The sequence below is a fragment of the Belonocnema kinseyi genome, chromosome 3, assembly GCF_010883055.1.
Source record: "Belonocnema kinseyi isolate 2016_QV_RU_SX_M_011 chromosome 3, B_treatae_v1, whole genome shotgun sequence".
Taxonomy (NCBI): Eukaryota; Metazoa; Arthropoda; class Insecta; order Hymenoptera; family Cynipidae; genus Belonocnema; species Belonocnema kinseyi.
In genome coordinates this window covers 153,133,666-153,161,388 of record NC_046659.1, presented here as the reverse complement: position 1 = coordinate 153,161,388, position 27,723 = coordinate 153,133,666, and the positions used below count along the sequence as shown (strand labels likewise).

Here is a 27,723-nt window from a genome sequence, read left to right as displayed (position 1 = left end):
ATGGCCTTCAAGAATTCCAAGTCTAAACAATAAGATAATTTTAAAACTTTTCCCAAAAACGATAAAATAATAAAGGATACTTATTTTTTATTTTCTGGTATTTGTACGCCCTTATTAGAAAGCCAGGACACGAACTCGCGTTACTAAACCAGAACCCCGATTTCGCAACCCCTAATTTTGTGATTCCGAGAATTGCTGGCCTATGCAGTTTTTCAAAGGGCCGCGCGAGAGGCGGTTGCGACTCCCGCCTTGGAAGGGCCACAGCGCGCAAGTACTCAGTCGAGTATATTGCGCAATATTATGCATTCTAATTGGAAACAGTGCAGGCGGCCCTGACTATTTACGAGGGTACCGATTTAGTAACAAAGCCAGTGCGAGACAACCCCCAACACTCTTATTGAATTGGGGTTCTGACGTGTTTACACTTATTGAATTTTTTTCTAACGATGCAACTATTTTGATTAAAATTACCCTAATACTCCAAGTTTTAGAAATTTCAAAATATCAAAAATATCAATGGATTTCAAAATTGTTGAAAATTTTAATGGACGTACTATAAATTTCAAAATAATTCATAAAATTTCGAGGCATTTCAAAGTTTTTGAAAGATCTCATGGTATTTCACAAAATTCCAAGAAATTAGAAAAATTTCAAGTAACTTTAAAAGGGTATCTAAAATTTCATGTGATTTCATGCGTCAGGTACCTAAGAGGACTTCAAAGATTCATACATTTTTAAAGAAATTTCAAATGATATTAAAGATTTCAAGATATATCGGATTAAAAATATTTCTGGGATTTTTAAGTTTATAAAGGATTTGAAAGAATAATATGACATTTCAAAGAATTTTTTACAAATGCAGAAAGTTTCAGAATTTCAGGATTTAACGTTATTTCAAAGGATTCAAAAAACCTACTTTTAGGAGAAATTTTGTAAGATTTTACAGATTTCAAAATATTTTGTAGGATTTTACTCGATTTAAGCGATTTGATGAATTTCAAAGGACTTAAGATTTTAACGAATTTAAAGTATTTAAAAAGATTTCAAGGAATTTCTACGACTTTCTTCACCTTAAATACAATTAAACCCGTAAAAATCTGTAGAAATTCCTTGAAATTTTCCTAAAATTTCTTTCAAATATTTTTATATCCATTATATACATTAAAATACAATAAAGTCTAAATACTCTAAATCCCTATATCCTTTCAAATTTCTAAAAACAGTTAAAATCCTTTAAACGCCCTGGAATCTGTTGAAATTTTTTTTTTTTAATTCCTGGCAAAATTTTAAATACTTCTTATTTTGAAAATTTAATTTGGCTATTGACCACGGCCAAAATTTAAAAAGATTTCCAAAACAGATACTCAAAACCTTTGAAAAGATTTCAAAATAATTTAAATTTTGGAAATATTTCAGAAAAAAATGTAAATATTTCTAAAAAAAGGGACGAATGAAAAATCCTGAAAGATAAAATTCTCAACTGCCAAGTTCCCCCAGAAGAAAAATATTCAAAATAGAACATTTCCGAAGTTATAAAATAGCTGACAATTTAAATTCCAAATATAAACTATGAAAAAATTGTTTAAATAATAAATAAATCGTAAAATAAACAATGACGAATCAAATCAAAAATAGCTCGAACAAAAAAAAAATTTTTTTTACTTATATTAATATTTAAGAACTCTGTAATTGTTCAGATTCAGGTATTTCATCATGTGGGAATTTTTCTGTATTAGCTATTTGACAATGTCGGCTATTTTCAGGAATTTAAAAAGTCGGTAATATCACAAACGAATTTGATAATTAGGGAATTTTTTAATTTCTGTGATTAGGCAATGTCGAAAATTTATTTTCTTTAAAAATCACTTGGAATTTTCTCAACAATCTAAGAAAAAATTATATTTACACAACATTAAAAACAAATTAATAATACCTTCCTAAAATCTAATGTAAGTGATAAGAAAATTTGGACAAATAAATAGTTATTCGATATTTTTCCCCGTTTGGGACAAGCGTGACTCACTCGGTTCTAACCTCGATATAAGGGAAAGGTGGGTATATATTTTTAGATTAATTTAGAATTCCCGTGTTGTTTCTTTAAATAACACGTTCGTTCCGTAACACTGCTCTGACCCAGGTCGCTGATCAATCTCTCCAGCAATCACTACAGGTGAAGAGCTTCACATAGTGAATCGCATAGTGAGAAATAAACCATACATAATTGCTTAAATAACGAACAATTAATAAAATAAATAATAATCTCTCAAATAAAAAAATTGTTCAAGCTCACCACGCGGATCCATTATGACTCAACGCTTAACCCCATCTTATGGTATATCCGAATAGATATTTCAACAAACAAAATAGATGAAAAAAATTCTTCTGCATTTTATTGAGGAATAAAGAAAGACTTGTTAAAAGTTTGCGACTGCTCGTGGTTGATCAAAGTGGGAATGAAAGAAGGGAGAGAAATTGCTGGAGTTTTGTGAGTGAGAGTGAGAGTGAAAGCGAGGGAGAAGTAGTAAAGATATTCGTTGAAAGGATCAAAGGGGGAGGCATTATTGTGTGCCACGGAACTGGGGGTAAACAACACTGCGCTTCCGAGGGCGAGGGTTGTGAGGAGGGGTAACCTTGACCCGGGGATGAACGACCCTCCGATGCGCCTGGCACCCCCTTCCTCCCAGTGCGACATCGGATTTCTGCTACAATCACCAAACCAAACCATCCCTTCTTTCCCTGTTCGCTTTCTTCTTTCAACCACCCACATCCAGAGAGACAAAGCACCCCTTCCTATTTTCCTTTAACTAACTGCGAATCCACTGCACTTTCGCTTGCTACATAAGAGCTTACCTCCAGAATGAAATAGGGCTGTATAGACTCTAGAGTATAGACTATAGTGTATATTCTACTCTATACTGAATGAAAAGGGTGCATTTTTCTTCTGCTTAAAAGACCAGGATTTTTTATTCTGGCATTTTTAGAGAAAGGGATAATCAGCGGGTTCTTATTCCGGTTGATTTTTTTTAAGGGGTGGCTTAAATGGTACGTGAATTTGTCACGTGTTTTTAAGCGTGAAATTTAAATTTTCGAACTCTTCTACCCTCAATACACCCCCCTTCACTTATCAGTACCTTCAATCCAAGATTTTAAATTCTAGACTCTATTGAAGCCTGCGAATTTAAGAAAGATCGAATTTTAAAAATGGAAATTAGATTTTTGCTACTCACCACAAAAAGTAATATTGTTGGTTTCAATATATTATATTTGCACATAAGCTTACCTGAAACAGAAACAAATGATATTTTGTTAGTTTTGTAAATAAATTACAATAATTCGATGTAAAATAATATATGGCGTTAATTAACCACGAGACAAGAATTATATTTTTTATACGGATATTAAAATTTAATAACTAGATACTTAACTGTGGGATTTTCAAGAAAATAATTGAATTTTTAATCTGAAAATATGAGTGCAAAAAAAAACATTTTTAAACAAGTAATTGCATGTTCTGTCAGAAAGATGAATTTTCAAACAAAAACATTAATTTTTTGCCAAAAAATACGATTTTTTAACAACAAACATTAATTTTCAACCAAAAATGAATTAGTTAATTTTTTAGTGAAAAAAAATTTGTAAGCAATAAATGAGTTTTCAACGAAATAGTTTAATTTTTAATAAAACTGTTGAATTTTCAAACAAGAACATTACTTTTTTAACAGAAAATACACATTTTTAACAACATACATGAATTTTCAACTGCAAAAGATTACTTTCCACCAAAAATGGAATAGTTAATGTTTCAGTGGAAGAAATATATTTTTAAGTTAGAAAATTTTTTAAATAAAATAGTTGAATTCATAACTAAACTGTTAAATTTTTAACTAGAAGAAAAAAAAATAATTTTTTTTCAAAAAAGGAATCTACAACAAAATAGTTGAAATGTTATCCAACCTGTTGAATTTTCGAACAAGAACATTACTTTTTTGACCAGAAAAGACCAATTTTAAACAATATTGATGAATTTTCAACTGAAAAAGATTACTTTCAACCAAAAATGAAATTTTTTTAATTTTTCAGTTAAAGAAAGAGATTTTTAAATTAATGAAAACAAGATTTTTCAACAGCAAATTTAAATTCTTCACGAAACTGTTGAATTTTCAATCTGAAAGTATGGGTTTGCAACAACAAAACAATCATTTTTAACCAAGTAATTGAGTTTTCTATCAGGAAGTTGAATTTTCAAACAAAAACATTAATTGTATACCAAAACAGACGAATTTTTAACAAAATACAATAATTTTCAACGGAAAAAGATCCATTTTCAACAAAAATGAATGACTTAATTTTACAGTAAAAAAAAAATAAATTTTTAAGCAAAACGACAATTTAAAAAAAAAGTTGAATTCTTAACCAAACTGCTATTTTTCAAACAAAAACATTACCTTTTTAAGAAAAAAGAAAAAATTTTAATTACATAAAATAAATTTTTAACTGAAAAAAATTACTTCTAACCAGAAATGGAATAATTTTTCAGTTAAAGAAATACATTTTTAAATTTTAAAAAAATTTAAAGGAAATAGTTAAATTCTTAACTACACTGTTGAATTTTCATTAAGAAAATATGAATTTTAAACCAAATAGTTAGATTTTGAATCGAACTGTTGAATTTGCGATCCAAAACATAAATTTGACGCACACAAAAATACCTTTTTAACCAAATAATTGAATTTTTAAGAAATAAAGGAATTTACAGGCAAAAACATTAATTTTCTACCAAAAAAGACGAACTTTTAACCAAATACGTAAACTTTCAAGTAAAGCAGATCAAGTTTAAAACAAAAATGGAATAGTTAAAATTTGAGTAGAAAACTTAATTTTTTAATGAATAAAAAATAATCATTTTTAACAGTAAAAAAAAAAAAGAAGAATTTTCAAACTTTTTTCCAACTTTTTCTAAACTAGAATTATTCAAATTCTGTCTGAATTTTGTTTTTTATGTATTTCGCATAAATTTCTAAACCTTCTAAATACTCTTCCGCCTACTTGAATTTTTCCCAACATTCAACAAAATTCTGCATGATCAGAAAATTTGCTTCACAATCAGCAAGATTTTGAAAATTTACATTTTCCAACACTTAAAATATGATTTTTGGCTCAAACTTGTATTCTCGGTTCATTCCCGGTTTTTCATCTAAATTGGAATATCTCTAAAAATGTAAATATCTCATATAACCCTAAACGTCTACAAATCTTTACGGCTTTATGACCTATCATCAAGGACTAGTCGAACCCTCCGAAATCTCTGCAGCTCTGCTAAACGACTACCGAGAATTCAAAAATTCCCAATGAAACTGTTAATCTTTACATAATTAGGGATACAATATTAGAAATAAATTCCGTTCCGAGTTTGCTCATAAAACCGGATGCGTATATTTTGAAGAAATATTCCATTGCACCTATCGGTATTTTTTAACACCTGTAATAACATATTTGAACACGAATCTAATAGCAGAAAATGATTGTGATAATAGTCCACATATTATGGAAAGGTCTATGACACATAGTATCATTTCTAATAGCGATCCACAGATATCAACCGGTACAATCTACATTTCAAGTTTCAATATCCAACCTATTGAAATTTGACATCTAGATATTTAAACAATTTATTATTTTTAGTTTCCTTAAATGGTATACAAGGAATCGGTATTACCATCAGAGAATAATATAAATTCTTAACATCTTTTCAGACTAGATGGAGCTATGAATTAAACATTTTTTAAATTAATTTTTTCTTATAAAAGATCTTCTCCTTCGTTCCGCCGCGAATCGAACCACAGAATTTTCGACTGTCGGTCGGGTGCTTTTCCCTCGAGCTACTAGAGGTGTTAGACGTCAAACATTTTCAAGGAATCTGTATTATCATCAGAGAATAACAGACATTCTTAACATCTTTTCAGACTAAATGGAGATATGAATTAAACATTTTTAAATTAATTTTTTCTGAAAAAATCTTTATCTAGACTGAAAAAAAATTAAGAGTTTCTGTTATTCTCCGACGATAATACAGATTCCTAGAAAAATGTTGACTTGTAACACCTAGCAAAATAATGCGTGAATTTCTGAAAAAAGATTCTTCTGTCTGCCTCCCTAGTATAGCTTAGAGGGAAAGCACTCGACCGGAAATCGGATGTTCTGTGTTGCGAATTCCAGCAGAGCCAAGGGATGACTTTTTTGAGAAAAAAATTAATTTTAAATAGTATAACACTATTAATCTACATCGTAATTTTTCCGAAGATACAAACGTGTCATATGAATCTGAAGGTCTACAAATCTTTACGTTCTCAAGACCTATCATCAAGGACTGAGCGAACCCGTCAGAAATCTCTGCAACTCTGCTAAATGAGTAATGAGAATTCAAAATTGGCCAATGAAACTGTCAATCATTAAAAAATTAGAGATGAAATATTGGAAATGAATTCCGTTCCGAGTTTGCTCATAAAACCGGATGCGGATACTTTAAGGAGGTATTCCATTTTAGCCAACAGTGTTCTTTAACACCTGTAATCACATATTTGAACACGTATCTAACAGCAGATAATGATAGTGATAATAGTTGTCTAGATTATAGAACGTTCCATTCTGGATAATTTCACAACTATTGGGCATTGGGCATTGGCACAGCATATAACTGCTTTTGCCTTTTGCTTTTGGGATCGAGGTCGTGGTTGGTTCTTTGGCTGGAGATCGGCAGTGGAACTCTATCTAAACTTCCTAAGCAGCCGATCCGACCGACTAACATTCCTCAATACTGTCTCACGATACGATTTTTACTTTGGCTGTACATGTCTGTACATGTGTGTACATGTGTGACGCACACATAAACGACAGGTAGTTTTTAAAAGTTTCGACTTTAGGTCGTTCGCGCTTATTCGCGGTAACGCGACGACCCACGCCTGCGCGAGGACGCGAGGGAACAAGCAAGCAAGGCCTGCTTCTAGGAAACTCATGGGTCTGCGGTCAAATTATTTATGGCGATGCGAAATTAAGAGTTTCGCTCCGTTTGAGGAGCGCCGATCGGCCGGCCGGGGACGTTGATTTGCGTCCTTGGTTACCATCGGCACCGTCTGCTACTCTGCTCTTTTTAACAATCTTTTTCACTTTTACAGACTCCTCTAACTGTCTAACTGTAACCGAGCAAACCTCTATTCCGTAGAGACAAGATCCCTGGGATCCATTTAAAATTTACTTTTAATTCATTGCAAACAATTTGGAATTAAATTACGCGGAGTTGGGAATTCAGAATTTCATGAGTCTAAAGTCCGCCAAAGTTTACGAAAAACGCAAGAAATTTTTTTTTTCTTTTCAAAAGTCGAAATGTTTTTGATGATCACGGCAGAATTTCAATTCTAAGTACGCGGAGAAAAATGGATGTTTTAAGTATATAAAATAGTATCACGAAACATACATATATTATTGCGTTATCCTTTCGAGATTTTAGGCTTCAAAATATTTTGATCTTAAATTAAAACATCCATGATGTTAAAGTTGTCCGAGTGCAAGAGAACGCCATCCCTCTAGCGGCCACGTAATAAAGCTTATAGTCCGTTTCGTGGAAAATTCTGTCATTTGTCGTTCCCTTGATGAAGCTTGTAGTTAATATTTCGGTATTTATTTCCATTTTTCTCAACCAAAAAAAAAAAAAAATTGACATGCGACTTTTCAAATGACACAGAAAAAACTAGAGTTTCAATTTTCGTTTCAGCTCATTTTTTCACAAATTTATTTTGAAATTTATCTACGTTTGCTCCCATGATCAGTGTACACAATTAAAAAACAAATAAAATACTTTCAATGAACATATTATTCCAAGTGAATAAATTGCAGACTTTTTTTAAAGTTAACAAAAATTTGTCTGGAAATTAAAAAATTCAAACTTGCAAAGCTGAAAAATTTTAAGTATTTTATAAAACTCAGTTACAAATAAAAGCATTTATCTATTCAAAAATGTACAATTATAAATTGCAAAGATGCTTTAACTGAAAAATTAGTAACTTCTATTGACAAAACAGTGGATTTAACAGATTAATTGGTCAATATTGATGATTGAATCAGTTCGTGAAAGTTACTGATTGTACTAATAAAAATTTACTGCTAATTAGTCACTTTTGAATGTTTTATGTTTAAAGTTTAATAGTTTCAAGTGAACTGTAAGAATTGTACAATATCAAGTAAAACTAGTAGATTAAAAAATTTGCAAACATTTCGGATTAAACAGTTACAAAATAATAGACCTTGAAAACTTCCACAAGAACTATTATAATAGAAAAATTGTTAAACCAAAATTTCTTTTTAATTTAAAATGTAATAAAAAATATGAGAGATAAATAAAAAAGCGAATGGATGTGACTTGCAACAAGAAATCTTTTCTCTCCCTTTTCCTTATCTTTCGCTCCATATATGTTCCGGCCTTTCTCTATTCTCTTCCTCTTCCGCCACCCTCGTTTTTCCTCCCACTCCTCACGTCGTCCCTTCCTTTCGTAGTCCCAGAAAATAATCAATACTTTCGGAAGGTACGTGGGTGAAGCAACACGCCTGTCTGTGGCTAACCTTGTGAATCGTGAATTTTACGATAGCCAAGCATCTTTTTTTACCATTTCCGGTTTCAGGATAACAGATTTTCACAATTTTTTTTCAATCGAAAATTTAATAATCTTGTAACAATCTCCTACAAACCACATTTTGCCACTCAAAAATGTTAAAGCTGCAATTTTAGTGCATAATAATTCATTTTTTAGATCGTAAAAAAGAATGATTAAAATTGTTAAAACTTCTAATTTGTTTGAATTAAATTCAGTATTTGTCTAGCTTTAAGAAAAATTTGTGTGAACATTAGATTATGTTTGGTAATGAGAATTGCAATTCTGATTTGTAAAAGAGAATTTTGTTAAAGAATTATTATAATTCTGAATTTAAATTAAGATTATTTTTCAATTCTCTTATTCGAAATCAGAATTATAATTATTCTCCAAAATTCCCGTTCCATGTCAAAATTTTAATTCCTTGCCGAATTATTTTTATGTTTAATTAAATTATTTATTTCTCCTAAGAATTGAAAAGTTCCTGATTGTTATTTTATTTACTAACTAAACAATTTTTGTCTTTTTCTGTAGAAATTTCATCTTTTTGGGTTAAAAATACAACTGTCTGGTTAAAAATTGATCTGTTTTTACAAATTTCAACAATTTGGTAGAAAATTGAACTAGTTGGTTGCAAATGTATGTATTTTGTTGAAAATTAAATCTTTTTTGGTCAAATTCAACTTTTTTTTTTTGAAAGTTTGAAAGTTTTTGAAAGTTAAACTACGTTCTTGAAAGTTAATTTTTCTGTTTGAATATTCGTAATTTTAGTAGAAAATTATTATGTTTTTTATTGTTGTTAAAAATGCAACAGTTTTTGTAGAAATTCGATTATGATTAAATTTCGAGTTCCATTTTGACAGTGTGATGTAAAGCAAATATTTTAATAAAATGAGAAGTTTTACAACGAAATTAAATTATTCAATATTGCAACAATTTCAATTTAACTTTCTCAGGCTATAAAAGACTTTTAAAGTCCCAAAATTTGACATCCACCTAATACTGAATTAAGTTTCACCTTGAAAGAAAACTTGGACTCTGATTAAATTTCAAGCACCACTTTGAGACTGGGATGTAAAGTAAAAGATTTTAATGAAATGATGAGACGTTTTACAACGAAATGAAGATTTCGTCGCGTGCTAACTGAGTTAATGAAGAAAAATGGGGTTCCAGGCCCTAGTAGGCGCGTGTCGCTCTTTTTCTCGCCTTTCTCAGCTGGATGATACTCGAGTCGTCTGAATCGTCCCAATCGAATTTCGCGACGTAGCCCTTTCCCTTTGCAAAAGTGAAGTGAACCGAATCGAAATAAAATGCACAGGCACGCACTGCAGTCGGACATTAATTAAATTTTAAAAGCGCGCGACATATCCAATCTTCATTCAAGGGAATAGGTATAAATGCGTTCGAGAGAAAGTGCTCGAATATAGAATCGTCGATATGATTTCCGTTTCGACCGAATCCCCGAGACGAGAATACATTCATATTTCACAAAAGCTTAAGTCCCGAATGGACGTTCTTCTGTGAAATTTAATTAAAATTTCGTTCACTGGATCCGAGACCGGCGCCGTTCCCTATTGGGCCTATTGATCAAGAACTGTGCCAGACATCGTACGATGTTTCAAGAAAACATGTTTCATTTTTTGACGATTCAACAATCAAGCTTTATCGAAGCATTAGGGAAATTTAAAATTTTAATATCTGGTTTCACAACCAACATGCCTCTCGACATAAGAGAAATAAGGTGATCTTTTCTCGAAATTAAGGCAATTATAGGGCAGTACATTCTTTTTAATAAAATAATGTGGGTACCATTTTTCTATGATCTTTTTTTTCTCTCGAAAAAACAAGAATCTTTAACAAGAGTTCAGTTTTCAAATTAAAGAGAGGAAACTTTTTGGACAAAATTTAACTTGTAAATCCGAAGAGATTAATTTTCGAAAAAAGGTTTCTGCCAAGATAAATTTTCAAACAGAAAAAAAATCCGAAATCAAACAGTTACATTTACAACTAAATAGTTTAATTTTCTAACAAAATAGTTAGATTTTCAAGCCGAAAAGGCGAATTTTCTACAAAACTGTTGAATTTTAATCGCGAAAATATGAATTTTTAAACAGACAAATAAATCTTTAACAAAGAACTGGAACTTCCCAAAATAATTGTTGAATTTTCAACTACAAAATATAAATTGTCAACAAAAAATGTAACTACAACCAAATAGTTGATTTTTCAAACAAACGAGTTCAATTTTATGTTACGAAATTAATTTTTATTTATAAAATAAATTAAATTCTCAACAAAGTAGTTCAATTTTCTAGAAAAAAAGATAAACTCTTACCAAATTGTGGAATTTTCAAGTCAAAAAATCGAATTATCTAAAAAAACAATTTAACTTTCAATAAAGAAGTCAATTTTCAACCAAAGAATTCAATTTTTCACCCGAAAATATGATTTTTCAACAAAAGAGTTCATTTTAAACCACATAGTTGAATTTTCTACCGAAATAATTGAATTTTTAAACCGACGTTCGCTATAGCTGTTCCCAATTTCTAAAATAAGTAAACAATCTTCAAATACAGTTATTTGCGTGAAAACAATGTTTCCTTTAAAAAAAATGGTTTAAACGATTTCAGTTATCGCAAAATTTAGGTTCAAAATTCGAAATAGTAGAGGTGTAGAGAATGTTCTTCTCACAAGAAAAATCCTTAATTATTCAAATTCAACTCCAAAAACATTGTTAAAATAAACTGTTTTTGTAAGTTTTAAAATATTTTCATTAAAAATAATGTTTTTTATTTGAAATCACATCCTTAGTAATATTATTTTAATACATAAACTCATGGAAAAACTATTTTTTCCCGACATCTAATTTTTTGTACAACAATTAACTATACAAGACGTAACTTTCAACGAAATATAGTTGAATTTTCTTTTTGAGTTCTATTAATTTAGTTCACACTTGTTATTTTAATTTGACCTTTCTTATCAATTTTCTTCATATTTTTGATCATTTTACATTTTTGTGTTAATTGTTGCAATTAAACTTTAATTGAAGAGACACTTAATTACCTGATTTTAATCTAATGAAAACTTGAGCCAAGTGCTAAGATCAGCGCAAATATCCTTTGTTAATGTTTTCTGCGAAATGATCGGATAACAAAGAAAGACCTGACCAAGGTGCAAAAGACACTGACTGGAAAGAGGAGAATTTATGTGATAATGAGGAGACAAGTCAAAGATCTCGAAATAAGGACAATTGTTAATAGGGCAGTATGCCAAACAATTTCCAACAATTTATTTTATTTGTATTTTTCATGTTTTCAAACCTAAGTTTTTATTTGTTGTTGTTTCAAAAGGCTTCCGATTGGAAGGCTCTCAAATAAAATAGTTTGGTCTATTATTATAATTAAATGAAAAATAGAAGAAATATGATGCTATTGAGAGGATTCAGCGGGTGTTCAAAATCGCATAATTTATTATTCAATATTATTTAAATAATTATTAAGAATATATGACGAAGTATTAAAGCGTTTGCAAGGGGTTGGTTCTACCAACATGTATGCTAATAAGGCAGATCAGGTTGGTTAAACTTAAAAAATGGCGCTGAGCTCGGGACGTCGCCATTTTTACGCTCTGCTTATTCATCTTTCGCAAACTTTTAATTTTTATAGATTATTTTCATTTTACTTACGATTTTTTTAAACAAAAAGAAAAAAAATTGTAATTGGTACAAAATACTGAAAAAAACAAGAATCCAACCACAAAAACTCGCTGAAATACCGCAAGAGATATACGACTCATGAAATCAATACAAATAAAAAATTTTGCATCTTCAAATATTTTTTATTTTAAAAATGATTTTTATAATTATTAACAAAGTTATTCAGATTTTCTGCGATTAAATGCATATAGTAAAAAAATATATAGTGAAAACTGTTGCACATTCAGAGATAAGCTGAAAATCAGATACTGACTTTACAACAGTGAAATGAGCCATTACACTTCTTCTTGTAATATAAATATTTTAGATCTTTTTAAATCCTTTAAATATTTTTAATTTTTTGAAATCTTCAAAAACCTGATGGATTTTTTTTTATTGCTTGAAATCGTTGGAATCTTTGCAAACTTTAGAATCTTTGTTAAATCTTTTTAAATTTTTCTGAAATCTTTTGAAATCATTAAAAATATTTAAAATCTAATTCAAACGCCTTTGAGTAATAATTGATACCCTTGTGAAATCTTTGAAATCCGAAAAATCTTTTAAGCCTTTGTGAAATCTTTTGAAAACTTGAAATACTTGTGAAATTGTCATCGAGTCTTCTGAAATTTCCGTGAATATTTCGATAAATTTTTATCTTTCCAAAACTTTTGAAACACTTGAAATCTGTTGTACACGCATTTGTGAAATCTTTTTAAAAAAATTAATTTAGATATGTGGTGTACACTTGAAATGGGAGTATTCAGCCCCTCAAAAAGTCTAATCTTGAAACTAAATTAACATTGACATTTTCAACTAATAATTTTTATAATTTGTAAGTTAAAAACACAATGAACGTATACTTGATTGATATTTAGCACATTTTAAATATGAAAATACTAAAAGATTCAAAAAAATATTATTAGACTAAGAGATTTAAATTACTCTTCAGATCTCAATGAAATCAATGTTTTATAGGCAAAGAATAAAACTTCATGGTTCTCAAGGTTTAAAAAATTATTTCTGAATTTAAGGTGTAACATTTTTAATTGTTTTTTAAATGTGTTCTATTAATCTTATACAATTATGAGAATTAAGGGAGGGACAATGCTTTCATTTGGATGTTTGTTTCAATTTTGTAATATTATTACAAAATTCAACTAAATTTTCAGTTCTAATTTAAATGACTGCAAAATTGCATAGCTTTTTAAAATCAAGTATTGAACAGGGAAGAAAAATTAGCATTGATTAATGAAAATAATGCTAGGAACGCGGAAGATACAATATGTTGTTCATCCAAGAAAGTATATTATCGTTCGTTGTACCAATATTTGCATCATCCAACGCTAATTTACAAAAGTATATTTTAAGCTCTTAATCACTGAGGGATTATTGAATCATTAAAATTCTGTTTTTATACCTTCCTATCTTGTTTATGAAATCTTAACTTTTTTCAGTTTCTTTCTGAAGGGATAAAACATGGGTTCTTACGAAACTTTTTGAAGAGCGAAATCCGCAGGTATAAAGGTTCTGCAAGCAAACCTAAACAGGCACAAAGGTATGCTGTTGGGCCTTCTTTTAGTTCCTAGAAATCAAACATAGTCACGTCCCATATGAATTATACAATGAGCCAATCGCAGCTGCTATGGAATTAAAAAAAAATTCATTTGCCTAGTTTTAATACGAATACCCCCCAAATTACAGAAAACTGAATAAAAAAACGAGGAAAATTCAGTTAAAATAACTTAACTTGAGATTTTTCAAATAAAGCAAAAATAATAGTAAAATTATTACAAACTTAAATGGTTGGCATCAAGTTCAGTAAAGTTTGTCTGAATTTAAGACTCAATTCTAAAATTCAGGTAACGAGGACTGAAAAAGTTTCTACTAAAAAAGTTGAATTTTAACCAAAGAGCTGCGTTATGAAGTTAAAAAGTCGATTTTTTTCAGAAAACAATTGACTTTTAAACCCCAAAATTTCAATCGTCAAGGAAAAAGTATATTTTTAACCAAATAATCGAATTTTTAAGTAGACAATATAATTTTTCAATCAAATAGTTGAATTTTTAACTTAAAATATCAATTTTCAACCAAAAATGAGACAATGAAACAGTTTAAAAATAAATTTTTCACACAAATAGTTCAATTATAAAACACAGAAATAAATTTTCAATTCAAATAACGAACCAAAATAACAACAAATTTTTAACAAAACATTTCATATTTTAAGCATTAACCATAAAAATAATTACAGTTTTCAACCAAAGATTTGGATTTTCAAGTAAAAAACAGGACTTTTTTAGAATAGAATTAAATTTACCAAAAAAAAGTTTATTTTCAACTAGAAAATAAAATTTTTAGAAGAACTTTGCATTTTCCACCCAAAATGTTCAATTTTTATAAAAAAAAATATGTTTTCCAAAACAATTGAATTTTTCAAATATCAATTTTCAATGGAAAATTATGGGAAAAAATGTCCATAAAAATAGTTTAATTCTTACCTAAAAAAGAAGTTGAATTTTTAAGAAAATAATTAACCTTTTATCCAAATATTAAATTTGAATCTAAACAATTAAATTTTCAACTAATTTCTAACAAAAAAGTTCAATTTTCAACAACAAAAATTTCATTTATAACAAAGAAAGACTACTTTTCTACAAAAAAAATACTGATTTTCAATCCAAAAAGAAGAATTTTGAAAAAAGCATTTAAATATGAAGACGAGTTTTAAATTAAATAGTTGAATTTTCAACTCAAAAACATTGCTTTTCAACAAAAACAAAATAATTTTCCACAAAAATAGAGTAATTTTCGCCCAAAAAAGAAGTTGAATTTTTAACAAAATAATTAAACTTTTATATAAATAAATAAATTTGTATCTAAATAATTAAATTTTTAACTAAAAACATTATTTTCCAGTCAAATAGTTTAATTTTCAGACCACAGTCTAATTTTTTTAGAAGATTTAAATTTGTAACCAAGAGATATTACTTTTACACCAAAAAAGACTAATTTTCAATAAATAAAAAACGAGGTTTCTATCGAAAATATTAATGCTCAACAAAGCATTTGAATTTACAACCAAAAAGATGATTTTCAATTAAATAGTTGCATTTTCAACTAAAGAAAGATTATTTTTTGACAAAACAAAACAAAAAAGAACAATTTTTCAAAAAAATACTAGTTTTCAACAAAATAGTATAATTTTTAGTACAGTGATTAAATTTTCATCTAAATCATTAGCTGTGTATTTTTATAATGAAAATTTCAATTAAATACATTAATTTCTAATCAAATAGTTAAATTTTGGATCCAAAAAGTCGAATTTTCTAGAAGGCATTTGAATTCTTACCACAAAATCTTTGATCTTCAATAAAAAAAGTTTATTTCTGACCAGAAGATATTACTTTTTGTACAAAAATGACTAATTTTCAATAAATAAATAGAACTAGTTTACGATCCGAAACAGATGAATTGTGAACAAAAAATAGGAAAATAGTTCTATTAATTCAGTTCGCATTTAATCGAAAAAAACGAGAAAAACAGGAATCTTCTCGAAATCATGAAAAAAGAGGAATTAAAAACGGGGGGGGGGGGTAGGGCGAAGAGCCTGAATTCTGGAATTCTAACTTACAATTTATAAATTTATTAAATTCTGACAATTAATATTAAATTCTAATTAACAGTCCTAGGATTAAGAGAAATAATAATCGTAACCCCAATTTTGTAGATGAAGTTTTTTTCTTTTTTTCAAAATTTCTTCTTTAAAAAATTGATTTTAAGGCGGGCATGGAAAAATCGATGAAAGTGGGTTGACAGAGTTCCTTGGCAGTTTTCCACATTACCGGCGGATGTTTATGAAGTTTTCATGACGCCCTGCATTCAAAAGATAGAGCCACTTACACGATCAGAACTTGTCTAACGAACGAGTACTTTTGTAATATTATTAATTTTTATTAGAAAATAAGTTTATTCACAAAATTATTCCTTTTAAAAAAAATATCGCGGATTTGAAGTTTAATTTCATTTTCGCACTATTAAGCATTCGACATACATGATAATTGGACAATAGAACAAAATATCGGACTTCATCAATTCACTATATTTAAAATTTTTATTATGGAATAATCATCGGCGCGCTCAAAAATTAGAAATGAAAAAAATAAATAATATTTCCGGGGAGAGGAAATTCATACTGAAACCATTGTCAGCGCTCAAAATTTCGAAAATAATTCATAGACGCGAATCTCTCAGTTATAAATTCGTGAAACTTTGACAGGGATTTAGAAAATAATTTTCTGAATTGGAAAATGTATTTGATTGAACAAAATAGGTAAAAAATGATGCAACGCTAATCGCTAATCCGAAAGTAATATTTTCCTCGCCCTTACGTAATCTAAATTGCGCAATCTTTATCGTCGATCAGAGCTCGGTTCGCTGGGTCTTACAATTTGTTTCTGGGGGAACCAGATTTGAGATCTTTTGAGATAAAATAGTTATTCGTTGCAAATGCTCACTGCGAATGGAAACTGTCGTCTCAAGAGCTGTGAATCCGAGCTTGAAAAGCGCCCGCCTTTTCAGAGGTGGGCCAACTGCCATGTTTTCAGAAAAGTGCGTAGAATCGGAAAACAAGCGCGTGTTGTGCGTAGAACCTTCGACAATTCGCCGCCGACACTCGCGCGGCGGTTACGAACCAGCACCAGATAATAAATAATAATATTAGACGCGTTTTTATAACTCACATTGCCAAATATAAACTAGATTTATCATTTTTTTTTAAAAAACCTTTTTTTCCCTCTGTCAATATTTAATGTTGTTTTAGTCAGTGCCGGTTTAAGGAAAAATGCGTCCCTAGCCATTAGGGGGGCACACGAAAGAGGGTGTTTTTTTCTCAGGAAAAGAAGGTAATAATGGAGAAATAGATTCTTTCAAATGTAACTAATGGAAATACCATATTTAATGAAAAATTGAATTTTTAACAAACAAGAATAATTTTCTAATCAAAAAGACGAATTTTCTTTTAAACAATTGAATTTTCAAGATATTTTCACCAGAAAAAAAAAACACAAATTTATTAATTCAAAAAAATTTTAATTTTACATAAAAGTTCCAAAAATCTAAACCAAGCACTTGAATTTTTCGCTAAAGGAAATTAATTTTTAACCAAATATTTAGATTTTCAATCAAAGAGCAGAGTTTCCAAAAAAGTTGAATTAAACCAAAAATACGAATTTATAACAAAAAAGTTAATTTTTCACCAAAAATTATTCTTCTTCTACCAACTTGTAGAATCCTCCACCAAACTAGATTAATTTAGACTCAAATATTTGAAGTTTCAAATAAAAAGGATCCATTTTCTAACAATAAGTTTAATTTTCAACCAAAATGAGAATACATTGTTGGTTTAAAAGAATTAATTATCAATAAAAAAATTAAAAAACAACACATATTCAATAACAAAGATTAATTAAAAAAAAAGATTAATTTTCTGCAAAAAAACACGAGTTAAAGAAAAATACATAATTTTCAAACAGAATTTTTAAATTTCGAAGCATAATGACGAGTTATTTACAAAAAGGCTGAATTATCATCAAAAAAATTAAAAATTTTAAACCAAAAAGAATTTCCACCACAAAGTTAAATTTTTAACAAAAAATTAATTTTCAACCGAATACTTTAATATATCTACCACATTGTTCAATCCTCAACCAAATAAGAATACTTCAGACGAAATTATGAATTTTTAACTAGAAAAGATCAATTTTCAGTCGAAAGAAAAATCAATTTTCAACCAAAAAGGAAGTCTACACATTTTTAGATGCCGAAATAATAATCAAACAAAAAAAAACTCATTTTCAACCAAAAAAATGTATTTTCTACGAAAAAAGACGAATTTTCAACAATTACTGAGATTTTTTTATAAAAGATTAATTTTTAAGTTTTAAAAATATCAAAATATGTCGAAAAATAAAGGCAGAGATTTGAAGACATTTTTTTAAACTTGTAATATGTAGATTTTTTAAGATTTTGAAAAAAGTAAGCTTCTGAAAAATTCTGAACAGTTTCAAGGCAAAAAAAAATTATTTTTTAGTTTGGAAAATGACATGTTATTTATTTACAATGATTTTAACACATGTATTAAAAAGTACCAGGAAGATTTGAAAGGAAATTTTTTTTCTTTAAAATGTTTCAAAAAGTTTTAAACGAAATGTAGATCTTTGAAGATTTCGAAATAAAATTTTGAAGCTTTTAATGAACACACCAAATTTTTTTATCAAAATGTATTAAGAAAATAAAAAACTTAAAAGTTGGTAAAGAATTCAACTTTTTTTATTTAAAATAAGAAAATAAAATTTTTATTTAAACGTCATCTACTATTGCATATAACGTAGAAGATTCATCTTTTGTTGTGTTTTGTTTAAAATTCAACTCGGATTGAAAATGTAACTATTTTGTAGAAAATCCATATAATTTGTGGAAAATTTGACTTTTTGACTAATTTGCTGAAAAATTGACTATTTTGCTGGAAATTCGTGTTTTTTGGATGAATTTAACTATTTTTAACTATTATGTCAAATAATTTTTATTGTCATCTGAAATAGGAATATTATATTTATATAGCCTTAAAAACAAATAAATATAAAACAAATGGTTATTCGACATTATATTTTGTATTAAATTTTTTTTCCAAAATCGACCAAGAATGGACTGTTACAAATTATTTTGAACCTTGCCTTTTTTTCAATTCGCCCCACTTTGGTGCGAAATCAGCAGTCATGTTTGGAAACCAACTTTTGTCTTTAAAAAAATTTCATTTTTCAATATTTCAGATGAGGCATTTTGAAGGTCAAAAAGGGTGGGACGGATCATTTTTTTTTTAATCTTTCTTTCTTAGCTTTAAGTGGAGAAAATTCTCAGTACGATAAAGACGTTACCCGGTTACAGTTTCACTATTACGGCAACATTAATTCCCACTAAATTTACGTTCAGCCTACAAATGTTAGATAATAGGCGCCAACTGTTAACATAGTGTCTTATCTTGACATCTCAAACTTTATCGAAGTATAAATCTATGCAGATTACCTAGATTTAGAGTCTTCACATAACCTATTCGGTTTCGTTTTCAGAATTTAAAAAAGGGACCTGATAAGAAATCTAAATAAAAACTGGAAGAACTTTAGACTCCTCAATACTAAAATCTAATGGAAAATTAAATTATTTCTCAAATACTCAAATTCATCAAATAAGATTCTGGAAAAGATGAAATATAAATATACAGTAATCGAAATGAAAATAATTATTTCTCGGCACTGCTGGTCAATTATTGTTCACATCCAATGGCTGGACTTTAAACACTTAACTCGTATTTGTAAATTATTCGAAGAAAATTTGATTCAGTCAAAACAATTTATTTGACTTTTCTTTCATTCCTATAGTAAGATTTTCTATTTTCCTGGCACATTTAAAAATGGTGAAAATCGGTGTAAAAATTTAGTTTATTGCATATTTCTCAAAATTTAAAAAAAAAAAAAAAAAGGTTCAAAATATATTTTCATTTTGGGTTTTTATGCAATCTTAGAAAAAACGATATTCTACCTCTAATAACCTCAAAGTTATGCCGAAAAAAATATGAGTTTTTATGGAAAATTCAGCTCTTTTTTAAATCTTTCCCTGATTTTTGTTATATAAATAATAATTTTACTATTACACTTTCTCTAAGATCCATTAATAATGTGAGTAATGTTCTTTTGAATTCAAAAGAATTTGAAGAAACTTAGTAAAATTTTCAAAAATTTAAAAGAATTCAAGGAGTTTGATGAATTTCATAAAAATTTAAAAGAATTCAGTAAAAACTTAAATATTTTTAACGAATTCAGTAAAATGGAAGTAAACAGAATTTAAGTCAATTGGAAAAAATTTTGACAAAAGTTAAATAATTATTTTTAATCTTTCCAAAATTGAATTTTTCCTTATTATCGCTTCTTACGAATAAGCAAAAATTTTTTAATTAAAAAAATCATTACTTTTTTCGGGGACTCCGTTCCCTGCAACTTTACTGTTTCTAATTCTGAAAAAAGTAAATAATCTTCAAATATAGTTATCTGTTTAAAAATGTTTCCTTTGAAACAAATTATTTGCATGATTTCAGTCATAGAAAAATTTACTTTCAAAATTTAAAACAGTAGAGGTTTAAAGATTATTTTCTTCAAGGAAATAATCCATCAATGAATAAAATTGTAATTATTTAAAAAATGGTTGAGAAGCGATATTAAGAAAAAATTCAGTTTCAAAAAACATCGTTAGAAAGCAAATGGTAAGAATTGAAATTATATCAACAATAACATTAGTTTTACTATGAAAATCACAGAAAAACTATTTTGTCAGTGATCTGATTTTTGGCAGAACTACCTTAAGGGAAATGAGAAGAATTTTCACGAAATTTATAAATATTTAAGTGAATTGAAAAGAATTACAAATAATACTTAAAAATTATTGAACTCGTTAGACAAAAAAAATAGGAAAAATTGAGATGATTTAAACGAATGTTGTGCAATGCCTAAGCATTCAAGATGAGCTTAAAATAATTAAAGCTTGAATTTAAAAAAAGCTACAAAAAAATGGAGCAAATTAACCAAATTCAGGGGGAATTAAAAAAAATGTATGAGACTTCCGCAGAATTCGAAAGAATTTCAGAAAATTCAGAAATATGTTAATTCAGTAGTGATTAGGAGGATTTATTAGAATCAGAAAACAGCCCTCCATTTTCTAGTCACACGGTTGAATATTTTTGTCTGATTTTTTGCATACGACACCTAAATATTATTCTATTTTGCTGAAAAGAGCAGATTGTTCGAAAAAGTGTTTACATTTCTTTTTTAATAATCGAAAAGGCAATTACAGCTAAGGAAGCTCAGAAAACGCAGACACAGCTAACACTGAGAGTCACTGCTAATGTACTTGATTTTTTTGATTATTAAAAAAATGCAAATTTTTCTTGAACAACCGGCTCTTGTCAGCAAAGCGCAATAATATTGAAGTGACGTTGGCAAAAAATCAGACAAAAATATTCAACCGTGTGACCAGAAAATGGAATATCGTTTTCTGACTCTAATAAATCCCCTTAAGCCTTGGATTCTCTATTTTAATTTATTTAAAGAACTCACTGGAGTAATATTTTTACTTTAAAAATAAACTATAGTCACTTTATCCTAAAAACGTGACTTGTTAAAATGCAAAATTGTCCAATAAATTATGTTTCAGTAAAGAAGGCTTCACTTTCCATGGATTTTTTAATGGAAATATGATTAAAAAATCTTTAAAAATTCCTTTTTTAAAAGGGTACAAGTCCAAAATGTACCCTCAAAAAAAATAAAAAAATTAATAGGTTTAGGCTAGGCTTGTTTTTGGATAATTTCAGGAAATATATTTTTTTAGATATTAAAACTAGAGCTAAGGATGGAAATTCTATCATTTTCCGTTCCGACTTTCTTCATAGAATACCGAAAACTCACATTTGTATTCACATACTCTGTGTTTACCGGCAACACCGTCACCCTTCTAATGAGTCATGCCTACTTCTGGTCGGTTCATGGGGAGTCACTTTTTTCACGAATGCTCCAAGTATTTTCGTATGCGGGCATGTTGCAAAGTCTCATAGTCTTATTTCAGAAAGAAAAAATGGCTGGCCAAATTCTCAAGAAAATAAAAAAAAATATATTGAAAAATGACAGTTTTAGACGGGGATGAACCTTCTACCAGCATTTCCGCATAAACTCGGAGAATGAGAATTGTTTGAGTAAAAGAAAGATAAATTTTTCTTAATTTTCAATTTCATTCATTTTTGCCCCATAAAACTTAAATTCAGAGATGAACTTAAATTAAGCACAAGTTGATCTGAATTCAAGTAAAATTTATCTGAATTTAAGAAATGAAGCTTCTGAAATTAAGGCAAATTTTTGCTGAATTTGAGTTTATTTCTGTATTTAAGTAGATTTCTGAATGATAATAATTTCTTTATGATGTTGGAGTCATAATAATAATAATAATAATAATATTTCGAGCCTCGTTCTCGAGATTATACTTATTTTACCATGTATAATTTCGATCGAATTTCACGCCATAAAGGCGATCATTTGATCGAACAATTATTATTATTATTATGATTATTATAATGGTGGTCGGAAGTTAGTCAGCTTTTAATTTTAAACCTGTTGAGTCGGTTTGAAGAATAAAAAGTAAGTTCATTGATCCGAATAAAGTTCGCTCTCGTTTTCTTTTACCAGTCTACTTTTTAAAAAGAAATAAAATCAGGGAGAATTTTCGTGGGCGTATAATCGGAGGAGTCTCGGACACCATCTCCCCCTGAATGAAATTACATAGCACACATATAGTTGCCTTACTAAAACAGTGAGATTGTGATCGTTACGTCAGAGTTCACGGAGCTGTAAGAATGAAACATTTCGCGGTGTCTTCCGAGAATTTGTTACGTAAACATGGTAAACATGAAAGACTTTTTATCATTATAAATAATTGATATACTCCAAACATGAGAAATAACTTATGATTTATGTATATCATTTCAAAAGCTATCGTTTTTCAACTGATATAAATCATAAGCGATGAAAACATTAATTTTCGACTAAAATCGAATAAATCTTTAACCAAGAAAATGAATTTATGACAAAAAAGATAAATTCAAAAAAAAGATAGCTTTTATTTGACCAAAAAGGAAGAATTTTTAACAAAATACAATAAATTTTAACCAAAAGAGATGAATTTTGATAAGGTTAGAACCAAATAATTAAATTTTTAACTAAAAAGATGGAATTTCCACTGCGAAAGTTAATTTTCTACTAAAACGAATTTCCAACAAAGTAAATGAATTTTAAACTAAAACATCAATTTTTCACATAAAAATGTTTAGCTAAAAAAATAATAATTTTCAAACATTTTTAAACAAGGAGATGAATTTTCGATCGAAAAGGCGAATTTTAATGTACAAAAAGAACATTTTTAACGTATACCTTCAAAAACCTTCACAAAAAAACATATTTCCAACAGATATGAATTTTCAAATCATAAAGATGAATTTTTCACAAAAATGGAATAGGTAGATTTTAGAAAAAAATTGGTCAAATTTTCAAACAAAAAGATCAATTTTTCCAACATACAGTTGAATTTTTCAATACAATGATCAATTTTTCACCGAAATTGAAAGTTAAATTTACGTTAAAAATTAATTTCTATTAAAAAGAAAAATAATTTTCAAAGAAACAGTTATTAAATGTTCAGCCACAGAGATGGATTTTTTTAAGTAAAGATTAATTTTCTATCAAAAAAGAGAGTTTTCAACAAAATACCTCAATTTTTAACAAAAAGATTGATTTTCTACCAAAAAGTTAAATTTTCCACTGAAATCAATTTTTTATGAAGAAAGACGTATTTACGAACAAAATGCATGAATTTTCAACCAATATTTGAATGTAAAAAAAAATTAATTTCAACCAAAGGAATGAATTTTTAAATAGAAAGATTAATATTCTATCAAAAAACGAGAATGTCCAACTAAAAAATATTCATTTTTTTAAATCAAAAACGGAATAGTTGAATCTTTGAACAAATTATTTAATTTTCAACCAAAGTAATAAATTTTCAATCAAAAAAATTAATCTACCAAGAAGACTTATTTTCTAGTAACAAATACGAATTTTCCAGCAAATGGTTGAATTTTTAATTAGAAAAGATAAAATTTTCACCAGAAATGGAATAATCTAATTTTCAAACAGAAATTAATTTTTAAAGAAGAAGATTAATTTTATTTTAACAAGTTTTTTGCAATTAAATTTGTTCGTTTCTTAGCAATCTTAGAAAAATGGTTGAATTTGATTAATTGATTATTCGAACAAGTAATTTAGAGTTAGTTGGAAAATAATTTGTATATAAAATATAAACAGCGAAAAATTTTGAAGCATTCAACATTCAAAAATAATTTGAAAATCTATTTTTGAAGCTTCAGAAAAAGTTGGATTTGTTTCAAAAAGTTAGTCTTTTTAATTTAGATTTTTTTCTTTTCATAGTGAGATAATGATTTTTAACTTAAAAATAACACGAAAAGATCTGTTTTTAGAAAACTAAAATTTGTATCTTTCGTAGCTATATGACATATTCAAAACAGAATGGCAAAATATCAAGAAAATTTGCATTAAAACTTAATATTTCAAGAGTGCAATAGTTCGAACATTTTTCTTTTGCAATTCCAATCCAAATTTACTACCAATTTAAAAAAAGTTTATTTTCAAAGTAATCATTTCAAAAATTACCAAAAAAATTTTGGTACAACGCCTGTGTGTTAAAAATCTTTATTGGCGTTCATTGAATCCTTTTATTTCCATCCAATATTTTTCAAGTGGTTATTTGCAAAACTTAAAAAAAATTCTGAGACAAATTCTTAATGATGTTCACTACATACATTTTACATCAAACTTGAGAATTTTTTTGTAATGCTTGATAAAATCAACGAAATTATATTCAGCGTTAATTTCTGCGAATTATGAAGTAGAAATAATAAGCGCGCTTTAGAAAAAAATAGTTTAAAATCAAACAAAAAGTCAAAACATGATCTACACCTTCCAATGTTTTTTTAAAAACTCTCGTAACAAATGAATAAAAAGTTATGGGACATCACTTACGACATCTATTAGAGTTATGAAGAAAACACTGCAATTTTTTGTGGTTCTTGAAGTCTAAAGATTATTGAAGATTATTGTTCTTTTGTAAATATTATAAATTTCGATTTCAAAATATATAAAATTTGCTATCTATATCTTCAAGTTCTGATGTATGTTCACTATCATAAATTGTAAAAAAATTCATTTTATATTGTCAAAAGTTGTTTTTCCTCAAATAAGCTTATCGCATTTAAACATTCTTGAAGGAAAAAGTATTTTTGACAACTTTTGCTGATATCTCATTATCGCAAATTGAATAACTATGACAATACACAAGTATTGCAAACCAGATTCATAGAATTTTTGTCTTTCATATAAATTAATTTCTTCATTATTAAATATGTTATATTCAAAAATATTTTTATATTACTAATTACTTTGATAGCTGTAAAAGTTAAGCTATGAAATCACTGTGGTATACAATTATTTAACATATTTGATAATTAAGAAATTAGGTAGATTAAAGTAGCTATAATATATAGCACGATAATAAGATATCAACACAAGTTGTAGGTGGAAACCTGAAAAATAATTTTTACCTCAAGAATTTTTAGATAAAAGCTAGTTTGAAGAAAAACAGTTTTTACTGCTAAGAAAAGTATTTCTTGAAATTTGTAATTATGATAATTGGACAACGGCTACCTTAAAAATATAGTCAAGGCAATTTTATCAATTTTATTTTTCGCCTGTAAGGGGCGAAAAGTATCTAGTTTTTAACAAAATTTTTGAAATATGATGCTTTTTGGCTCATTTTCTTTGGATTTGAAGTTTTTACCAATTTTTCGCAGACTTTAGTCTACTGGTAATAATTTTCTTCTCATTACTCTAATAGATGTCCTAAATATGAAATTTAGATTTAGGACACCTATTATAGTAATGGATAATTTATGATTCATTGGTTATTAAGAACAAAAAAATTCATTAAAACATGAAACTAATTTTTTGTACTTTCTGAAGTTTTTAATTTAAATATTTTATCATAGTGAAAAAATAAATAAAAGCCAGTCTATGTGAAGAATTTTTTAAGAAATAAAATAACATCTAGATTATTACGATTAAATAAAAATTGCAGCTTTTAAATAATAAATAATTTCATCAAAACAATTCTGTTCTAAGGACGCTTAGATTTCTCCGTCAAAATTGGCTTGGGAATATTTTCATAGATTTTATAAAGTGTTCTAAAGGTTGGATGAATTTTGAAATAAACTGTACTGTAATTACTATTTTCATCAACAAATTCGGCAAAAATCCTTTGCATTTAAATGCTAAGGCTAAAATTGTAAAGATTTGAGATATTTTCAAAAGATTGTCATTTTCATTTCTAACGTTTAATCTTAAACCTGACGCCTCTGACGAATAACAATTAACTATTTGCGTAGGATTATGGCAGGACTTCCTGTTTGAATAGAAAAATATTTCCCTATTGGCTTAGGATCTCAGGATTTAGAACTGGGAGTGGGGTTTGGGACCTAAGTGTATTGTTAATCTCACAACGATTCTCGAAAGCAAGGACTGCTGGGGTTATGATTTATGAATTACTATCTAAATCTGTCATTTCTGGAATATCACACAGTAAATTGGTAGATCAACGAAAAATTTGATTTGAAGAGAAAATTTACTTGAATTAAACAAATGAATTTTCGTCTAAATTCTTTTAAAGACTTTTAATTTTGTAATTAGAGAGGTGATTTGTTGTCGGATCAGTGTCTCAATTTTTAATAGCTTTTTAAGATATTTGGCAATATCGGCTGATTATCTTTGACTCTACAAACTGTATTTCAAGCCTGAAATGGAATAATTTTCTAAAAATCTCACTTCCGGTTTCAATTTCAAATTTCTTTTTATTTTTGACGGTTTCGGTTTCCATTCCCGGTTTGTGGCTCTGAATGGCTTGGTTTTTTGGGCAGGTGTTTCGGTGTCTATCTCGTATGCGAGGGGGAGTAAAACGAGAAGACGAAGAAAGAAAAAAAGCAGAACCGTCTACAAAAAGTGTATCTCTTTTCGAGCATTTACCTTGGGCTATCGCCGTTCTTGTCCTCAATATCCAGTCGTTCCATGTCCTTCGGTAACATCCCGCTATCATACTTATCCACCGACATTTTAGCGTCCCGAAAAATCTCTTTTTCCCAACAAAAAAAAGGAAAACAATTTTTTTTTCACTGATGGAACAAAACGCGTGCTATCCTCGTGATCACACGCACTTTCAACTTTGTCACCACAACGATTCGTGCACTACCTTTCGTTTCGAAACCATATAATATAAATAGTATTTTTATTTATATGTTATTTAAATTTATATAATATATCACTCATATATAATATAAATCTCTGAGGTTCCCTTTCCGTCTCTACAATCCAGGCGTCACTTCTTTTTTTTAGCCAAATCTGGCCAATCGTCGACCGATCACTGAGGTAGAATATTAAGCACTGTCACACACTGTTGCAAAAAAAAATTAATGTTAAGGACAATTAGTTTTTTGTGAAATAAGGGGGGAAAAAAAGGGAAAATAGGATGAGGTACACGCGGCACTAATCTCACGTAGAGAGAGCGTAACACCGGCGACAGACGTTACGAGACTATTCTGTCTTCGAAGTGCGCGCGCTTGAGTTCTCTCTCTCTCTCTCTCTCTCTTTCCTTCTCTCTTGCTTAGAGCGCGTT

At 28.4% G+C, this 27,723-nt stretch overlaps 1 protein-coding gene across 4 annotated transcripts in view; it reads right to left on the bottom strand.

The window, feature by feature from the left end:
• Window positions 1–27,723, bottom strand: part of LOC117168911 (insulin-like growth factor 2 mRNA-binding protein 1) — a 176,068-nt gene that overhangs the window by 58,871 nt on the left and 89,474 nt on the right. The window contains exon 1 of one of the 4 annotated variants that reach the window (XM_033354859.1): window positions 27,078–27,645. The exons of 2 other annotated variants lie outside the window; for them this stretch is intronic. In XM_033354859.1, the coding sequence (XP_033210750.1) occupies window positions 27,078–27,163 (86 nt within the window). In that variant the 5' untranslated portion in view covers window positions 27,164–27,645. Of the gene's footprint in view, window positions 1–27,077; window positions 27,646–27,723 lie in introns of those variants that run through there. One more of the 4 variants, XM_033354860.1, reaches the window with a different exon arrangement.